This window comes from Cyprinodon variegatus, unplaced genomic scaffold (assembly GCF_000732505.1).
Source record: "Cyprinodon variegatus isolate N-32 unplaced genomic scaffold, C_variegatus-1.0 Scaffold150, whole genome shotgun sequence".
Taxonomy (NCBI): domain Eukaryota; kingdom Metazoa; phylum Chordata; class Actinopteri; order Cyprinodontiformes; family Cyprinodontidae; genus Cyprinodon; species Cyprinodon variegatus.
In genome coordinates, this window is record NW_015150603.1 from 1,198,476 (window position 1) to 1,207,783 (window position 9,308).

At 36.1% G+C, this 9,308-nt stretch overlaps 1 protein-coding gene across 2 annotated transcripts; it reads right to left on the reverse strand.

The window, feature by feature from the left end:
- Positions 1–231: 231 nt before the first annotated feature.
- Positions 232–8,207, reverse strand: LOC107086357 (G-protein coupled receptor 4-like). 2 transcript variants are annotated; one of them, XM_015377247.1, is made up of 2 exons: positions 7,924–8,207; positions 232–2,556 (listed from the first exon to the last, which is right to left on the reverse strand). In XM_015377247.1, exon 2 carries the CDS (start codon positions 2,522–2,524, stop codon positions 1,493–1,495), a length of 1,032 nt encoding a protein of 343 aa, XP_015232733.1. In that variant the 5' UTR covers positions 2,525–2,556; positions 7,924–8,207; the 3' UTR covers positions 232–1,492. The 2 variants fall into 2 exon arrangements, with proteins under 2 accessions (XP_015232733.1, XP_015232732.1); XM_015377246.1 differs by having other exon boundaries at positions 232–2,554; positions 7,911–8,207.
- Positions 8,208–9,308: the final 1,101 nt, after the last annotated feature.

The window sequence follows — 9,308 nt, forward strand, 5'->3', positions numbered from 1 at the left end:
CCCATGACCAGGTGCCTCCTGCTAAATCAATGACTGTGTAAGCATACTGTTAATTTCATTGACTTGGTAACATTAACCTGAATAATTCCATGCTTTCAGATGGTAAAATATTGAGGGCTCAGCGACTACTGTATGGATGCAAGTGAAAGCCACTGTATTTATAGCAGAAAGAAAAATATGGCCATGTTCTTGTTTTTTTTAATTTTTATTATTTCATGTAACATTCTTTCACATCCTCCTTTTTTGAAATGATCAGTTCAAATGAGAATAAAATCATCCTCTATTCACACCCATATGCACACATGCTTCATGATTACACTCTTCGCCCACTTGACAAATGTGCAGCACACAGCGACACAGCTGTGCTGCATTTATGATTACCTCTATGTGCAAAGATAATGACTACATACTCAGAAATACGGCCTTTTCGATGTTGTCCCCTTCATCTAGAAATTAATATACCAGCTGCGAAAAAAAGGAACATAGATACAGGCCACTAGGTCAAACCAGTGGTTTATTTTATTTCTAACGGGTTTCAGTTTGTTGCTGCTTAATTTTGATGGAGATTGCATGCTAGATTGCATAGTTACTTTCTTTACATATCAAAAATTATTATATTCTAGACAGAATGAATAAGGTAAACAGACTAGTTCCATCTAAGTGTAACAACATTCAGAAAGTCTCTGCCTCTTAGAGAAGCCATGAGAGCAATAAAACCACACGACTAAAATGCAATTGCCAAACTCATCTTTCTCTTGAAAGATGAGAACTAGAGGGGAAAAAACAGACATACACAGGTCTTTGAATTTCTACATCTATTATTTAAGACACGGATGACATTTGACGGTAAATATGTTTGTCAGCTGTTATCTCTTTGCAAGGCATTACCGCATAAGTGTAAAACCTCGTTACACACTAACAATTTCAGCTTTTTGTGACCTAAGATAATAAAATGAAGAGGAGATATTTTGAAATGTGTTCCACCTTTGATTTTGATTCAATTTTAATTTGAACTTTTTCATTTCAACTTAAAATTATAAAATGTACCTGGGAAAACATATAAAACATTAAATAAAATAATCTCTAAGAATACATTCTTTGCCCTAACTTACTAAGGCTTGATGAAGCCACACGTGCAAAAAAAAGGGGTTGCACAGATCAATTTGCTCTTTCTTTGAATAATCTCATGTGTGCACAAGTTTTAAGATGTGCAAACCTTCTGAATATCAGGCCCTACATGTGGAAAATTGGACCAAATGGTGGATTAAATAGAAGATAGAATTTTAAAGGTCTGTGCACACTTATGCAACTGGTTCTAGTGCAATTCATTCATTCTCTTATAAATCCCTCTTTTCAAGTTTGTGTTTGTCAGCTGAATTGTACAAGTTCATATATCACATTAAAAGTGGAAATATTTAAGTCCATTTGGGCAAACATACTGTATATACATACAAATAAATTATACAGAATACAAACAATTACAGTTAATTTTTTATATCAAATCACCAACGTGATGCTTTCCCCTTCTATGTGAAGTCAGTTTATGCTCCTCTGTTCCAGTCTGTTCTCTCTTTCCCCAGCACAGTTTCAGTTGATCTTTCACTCCATTACTGACCAAAACATACAGAACTGGATCCACCAAGCTGTTCAGACTGGACAGAGCCAGTGTGCATGAAAAGGTGAAATGTGCGTCACTTTCGAACATGCAGTAAGGTCCCCCTGATTTTGTGTCATTGTAGTTGAAGAAGACAAGTGCGCGTACAAAGAGGAGGATGTGATAAGGAGCAAAACAAAACGAGAAGATACCTATCACACCAAAGGACAGCTGGCGAACCTTTCTCTTGCTTTGAGCATTCAGGCCAGGACTCTTTCCCACCATGGCAAGAATCCTCCAGTAGCTCACTGTCAACACCACCAGTGGCAGCATGAAGCCCAATCCCACTCTGATCAAATTAAACACGGCAACAGAATGCTCCATTGGGTAAGTCTCATAACATCGGTCCTCATTGTTTCTGTCATCATGGGCATCTTTTGCATTGTCATAATACAGAATCAATATGTGCAAAACCGCAACTACAATATAAACTGTGGCACACTGGATCCATGCATATCGAGATGTACGGTGGCGTCTGAAGCGGAGTGGGTAAGAGACCACCAGGCAGCGGTCCACAGAGATGCAACACAGTAAATAGATGCTGATGTACATGTTTGAGTAGTAAAAGAACCCTGCTACACTGCATGATACCACACCTAGTTCCCAATGATGGTCTTTGTAGTAATAATTTATCCAAAGGGGCATGGTGAAGATGAAAAGCAAGTCAGATATAGATAGGTTGAGCAGGAAAATTCCTAAAACGTTCTGCTGCTTTACTTGCATCCATATAGGATACAAAGTCAGCAAGTTAAAAGTCAAGCCAAAAATAAAAGTCAGGATGTAAACAGCCATCAGAAAGTCGCTGACAGGACTGGCTCTGATGTCAACACACGTTTCGTTTTTCGATGCGTTTGTCATTGAGTCCTCCATTTTTAGCTGCAGTCCGGATAAGAAGTTCACCTGTAAGATAAAACAAACATTTTATTATCAAAGGAGTTCTTTGATATTGAGTTTGTGTATTTTTATATATGTATTTTTTTATGTGTTGTATAACATGAACCCCTATGAATCTCGAAAATTCAAGACAAATCTTAACCCAATTTGTGACCCAATTTGTTCTAGATCATGAGAAAATAAATGGGAGTATTGCTAAACAGCAAGGGATTTACAGTACAATCACAACAGGGCTGTATCACAACTCTGATACAGCCCTGCAAAAAAAGTTAGTTTTCAAAATCAGCATATCTGCATGTATTAATGCAATCTAGGATACAATAGAACATAGAATTTCATCAATACATGTCAGTATTTTATATTGGAGTATGTGGAATTTATGTTTGGCTAAATATTGATCTATTTCTTTTGCTTAATATTACTACTTACTTTATAATGTAATTTGGTGGTTTTAATTTTAAACTATTGCATTTTATCTAATAATCAAAGAAAAAGGAAAAACTGGTGGTATTTCACATGGTTATTTCTAATGTCTTCTTTTCAAACAAGGGCTGTGTCCGAACATCCCCCCAAACTCTAGATCCCTCAATCACTGTATAGAGCAGGGACTACATAGTGGACTTTGTAGTTAACTGACTGTTCAGCCAGATGATCACTAACTTTCAAGGTTCATTGTGGGAAATTTCAAGTCCACTACTTACTCATCCACCAGACATTCGGACACTCATTTAAAATGTCATAACCACTATATAGTGATTAGGGCGGGCCTTTGGACACAACCAAAGAAATTATAAAATTAGAAGGCAGATGGCGTGTTTGGAGGATTTGGTTATGTATGACTGTTTTTTTTTTTGTGTGTGAACACATTGTTGTCTCCCTATTTTGTTTTATCCATATAAATGGACAGAGACAAACAGGACAAACAACCATTCATGCGCGCACTCACACCTATTTAGTGGAGTCAATTAACCTAAAAGTTTGTTTCATTTTCTTTCAAAATGTCGGAAATAAAGTGCTTGATGTATCAATTTATTAGTCAATCATCTAAACATATTTTAAAGTGGGAGATAAAAAAAAAATTAAAATAAATTAACAAAATTGGCAAGGTATGCTACACCAACAAAGGAAAATACATTCTAAAAAAAACCTTTAGGAGCATTTTCCATTTATATGAATTGTTATCAAAACTTTGGCCTCCCCAGTGTGACACTGCTGCACGTATTGTTCCAAAAGCATTATTTATTATTATTTTTGTTACTCTACCTGTTTTATTCAGAGTGAGTCTCATATTTTGTAAATCTGATATGCAGGATTCCAGCAAACCAAATGCATTGGTGATTGGCGGTAATCTGTCATTTACATTTTATTTAAAGTGACAGCAGACTGACGAAGGGAAATTTGCTTGTTGACGCTCAATTAAAGGTTTAATATTGTGAAACTGACTTATCATGTTAACTAATTATGTTTTTGTCCCCCGATTTACTCTGTCAATGCATCATCAATACTAACGTTTGTACAAATCTATAATAATATTAAATTAATAATTTTGGTGAAAAAATTATTACTGTGACACACAGGGTTGTCGGCTATGTGAAAATTACACAAGGGGAACTTCTTGGCCATTGCCTATCTTCCACCTAATATTAGATGTCCTTAAATGAGGTTATGTGTAATAATGTGGAATGGCACAGGGGAAAAGTATTGAACACATGAAGAAGGAGAGGTTCAAAAAGGCATGGAAAGCCAGGACACCAACTGAAATCTCTCAGTAATTAGAAAGCAATCCTGCTTGTCAGTGGAAAGTATTATAAGCTGGCTCAGTCCCAAATGTTGATTTATAATAAGGTTTCTCTGGTATCATCATGAGCTGGTATAACAGCTCATGATGAGTAAAAGTAAAGATCTTTCTCAAGACCTTAGCAACCTTAATGATGGCATTGGTTTTAGAAGGATTTCTAAACTTCTAATGACCCTGACCAGGTCCTCCTCACAAGATTTCTGGCAGAGGAGTGAAAATGATTATCAGAAGAGGTTTGCAAGAGCCTAAGACCACTTGTGGAGAGCTTCAGAAAGACCTGGGATTAGCAAGAACAGTTGCTTTAAAGAAAACAATAAGTAGTACCCTCAGCGCCATTGCTTGTATGCACGCTCACCACGCAAGAATACCTTGCCGAAGAAAAAGCTTGTTGCTCGTTTAAACTTTTCTGCACAACATTTAGAAAAGCCTGTGAAATACTGGGAGAATATAGTCTGGCCAGATGAGACCAAAATTGAACTCTTTTGAACGCATAATAAAATTCATGTTTGGAGGTAAAATGGCACTGCACACCACCCCAAAAACACCATACCAACAGTGAAGTTTGGAGGTGGAAGCATGATGGTGTGGGGCACCTGGTACCGCCAAACTTCAAATAATTAAAGGAAGGATAAATGGGAAAATGAACAGAAATTCTTCATAAAAATCTGCTACCATCTACCAGGAAGATGAGAATGAAACATGGATGGACATTTCAGCAAAACAATGACCCCAAACACACATCTAAGCAAACTCAAAAGAACTAAAGATCAGAGTTAATAGAAGAGTCCCATGAAACTTCAAGAATTTAAGACTGTCACTGCCAACAAAGGCTTTTCTACAAAGTATCAAATGTATTTCAGTAGCTGTGTTCAATATCTTTTCACTATGCTATTTCAATTTATTACATGTAACTTAATTACTGGACATCTATGGTTTGATTTCTTTGTATATGTGGATTACATGGATTGTTATTGACATCTGGTGAAAATGTGGCGTCTTCTATTATTTTACCCTCTGTATAGTAAAACAAGCATCATAAATTGCAACAATAAATGTTTTAAAATTACAAAAAATCTAATACAGTAAGACAAAACCTTGTTCATAACAGCATTTTTCTGTTCATCTCTTGTTAACTGCTCATTTAACATTTTCTTTTTTTTTTTTACAGAAAATTGAAACTTACAGGAAACATATGATACTTCTCGTTTTTGTGGAATTGCTCATGTTTTTTCTTTTTTTTCCTGTCAGTTTTTATCTCCCTCCATCTGGCTTGTACTGGTGTCTTTAGAGGCTCAGAGAGCATGTAATGAAATTAACCACGCCGTAACCCAATAACGGAAAAAACATGCAGCCTGAGATCATCTTTAGTGAGTCATAATACCGGGGCTGTATTTTTACACTACTTGAGGTGGGTTTGATTTAGCGATTCTTGTAGAACATTTTCCAAGAAAAACATGCATTAGGAATTTACTTGTAAACATTAAGCAAAGTGGACAGCATGGTGAAACATTTAGGAGCAATACAGCCTGTGTTTTAATTTCTGGTCTGGGATCTATGTGCATGTTATTCCTCTGCATACATTGACTCCTCTTTCTACCATTCAAAAACATGACTGCAAACTAAACTGGTCGGATTCGGATTAAATTGTTCTTATATGTGAATGTGTGTATGTTTACTGTTTAGTTTGTGGTTTGTTTGTTTTGATGTAAGCCTCTGTCTTGCCCTGTGATGGAATGGTGAAATATCTAGTGGTTAAACCAGCCTCTTGCACAGTGATGTGCACACACTAACCTGAACATATAAAACAGGTAAAGAAATATGGTGGATGATCTCTATATAATAAATCACAAAATTATTTTCCAAACCCTAAAATGTAGTACATATGATATAATTATGTTATCTGTTGCAAGTACCGTAGTAAATGTGTGATAAGAAAATAACACCCACAAATTTACCAGTTTCAATATGATTTAAACATGGTGTTAACCATATGCCTTCATAATGGATGTTATGACTAACTTTACACTGGTATTTCTGTTGTACTGAAACTTGTGTGTTTTACGTGGGTGATGGTGGGGGTTTTTTTCTGTTTTTTTTTTTTTTTTTTTTTTTTTGGTGTGGGGGGATAATGTGTTCAGAAAAGGGTAAAAGGTTAACGGAGACTGAAACATTTAAGCCAGAGCAAGTGTTGGAAATTCTGTTGGAAATCCCTTTTTTGAGTTTCTCTGAAACAAACAGTTGTAATAACAATGATAATTAAAAGGGGGAATTCATTCCACTGAAAACTGTTGAAAGTATTAGTGAGTATGTGGTTGTAATTCTAATGTCATAAAAATGATAGGAAAAACGTGTTGCTTATCTGTTGTTCAATCTCATCTCTTGAGATCAGTTTGAGCTTCTCATTTTCATATCATTTTGTAATCTTTTGTTTCTGAGTTACTTCTAATATGGGTTCCCTTAGGAGCAAGAGATAAGCTAAAAAAGAGAAAAGACATCACAGACAAAAGGAGATTGAGCTTAGAAAGCCATTTGAGCAGTATTTCAGAAGTAAGATTAGGAAAAGAGATCTCACAATATTAAATGGCCTGTACATGGCGCTTTTTCAAGTCAGTAGATTTGATTGAAGCACTTTACACTACATTCTATCAATCGCCAAAGGACACCACGAAAGTCAGAACCGGGGCTTGAACAGACAAATCAGGTTGCAGGGCAAACTCCTGCATCTGACTCCATTGTCACCCCTTCTGATTTTAATCATATCTTGGTTGCTTTGAATAGGAATCAAAGAAAAGGAGATGAGATTAATCGGAGAAATTAAATAGTGAGCAGTGAAGACAGCATGTTTAATTCTCACTGTACTAAAGGTTGGAACAGTGGATCCAACAAAGGACATGAAATTGAGACAATTTTTGAAATGGAAAAAATATGTCTAATTTTTTATATCTTAGCTGAGATCTAAAAATGAGAGAGCTGTGAGAGAATTTAGAGAACTTGCAAAATGCTTACTGATGCTTTCTCAGGAGAGAAATTTGAGAAGAATGAGAAACCACTCATAGATGTAAATGTGACATAATGGAGGTCTCATCTTCAATTTTGCTTTGCTATGGGGAGTTTTTTTTTTTTCCATTAATGTCTTATGAATATTTTATGCGTTCATTTCTGTATTGCAAACATTAAGTTAGCTTATTCATAGGTTCTCTACGTGTAACAAAAACGCAATATTTTAAAGAAGTAAAAGTCCAGATCTCTGTTTTTCAAACAGCATTCTGTCTGAAACATTTCATTGTGTCCTGCTTAGGGAATCTCTAAGCATTAAGCGAGGAAATCAAACATTTACATGCAGCAAAGTCAAGCATAACATGAGTTGCTTCAGCATTGCTCTGTCAGGGCAATGACGTCAGCTCTATTTAAATAGGAGCACAGGAGCAAACAACCAGTAAATCAAAAAAATAAAAAAAAATCCACATACTTTTACTATTTCCCTGTTTCTGCATAGGCTTTTTATGAGTCTTCTGTTATACGTAGATATTTTACAATCATTCTGTCATTAAATATTAACCTCACCTGTGGTCCTTTTCAGAGCTGTGTGCTGTGGCCGAAGAGTAGACACATTCCACAGAAACTTCGCTTCTATCCCTGCAGGTCAGAAAATATTCCTCAGAAACAGCTCCTCCTACTTAAAGTTCAGCCACCACATTCTCACTTGTTCTCCGCAATGAATGAGAAAATTATTAGCTTGTCAAGCAATTAACAGGGAAACAAAGGTTTTTCTCTTGGTGTACTGTCTGGTACTATGATCCTATTTATGACTTCCTGTCATCAGTTGCAGCTAAAATTCAAGTAACGAGGGGGTAGTCGATGTCCGAGAGACAAAAGGGGAAGGGAAAGTACGCAGGGGAAGAAGGCAGGTTTGGGTTTGCTCATGTGCATGACAGAAAGTAGGAGGCGGAGTTAAGCCTGGATGGTAGTATAAGAGTTATGAGGCATATGTTCCTGTCAGAAAAAAGAAGTGTGTTTCTTGGAAACAGTTTGGCAGTGGGCAGATGGTGTTACAGCATGTAATTAACCATTTTACTATATGTCACTGAGTCTTTTTCACTAATGGAACAGGGTACATAGGTCAATTAGTGTGAAAGTATCTACTGTACATCTAAGGGAGTTCTCCAGAGGCTGGTACAACACTCGTGTTTATGAGAGATGGGATACGCCTTGTCTCTGCATGGTTTCCCAGTGCTCATGTTTATAAAAACAGAGACTGTGAAGGCTCAGTTTGTGAAGATTAAAGTAAACACCAGAAGCAGCTGCAACATTTTTTTTCAGTGAGCAAGGACAGCATACCTTACTTCAGTTTAGGTGAAACAGTGAAATCAGATTATTAGCTGAAAAAATGAAACACTCCAGCAATCTAAAACATAATTACCAGGTATAATGGTTAAACACGTAATTTATTTACATTTTTCTGTTATTTTTAAAAGCTCTGAACCTTGTTCTGGTTTCAGTTTCTGTTAGTGTAAAACTGTAAGTAGATGAGCTGTACTCTAGATCAGTGTGTGCAATGCCTCCAATTTACATTATGAAAAATTACAGGGCAAGGCAAGTTTATTTGTATAACAAATAAAAGTTTATTTCAAACTGCTTTATATTTATTACACAATAAAATAGAATTAAAATAAAATTAAGTAAAGATAAATACTGATACAAGTACTGTAACAAATAAAACAGTTGGACCACAACCTCAAACTACTGATACATCAGTTTACCTTCAAGAGTCAAAGGCAGCTCTAAGCAGATAGATTTTTAACTTTGACTTAAAAGACCTCAGGCTTTTAAGCACATTCACAGAGGTTTGTTCCAGATAAGTGGAGCATAGGAACTAAATGCAATTTCTCCATGTTTCTAGTTCTGGGTGTACAGAGTAGGCTGGAACTAGAAGACCTGAGTGGTCTGGGAGGTTGATACACT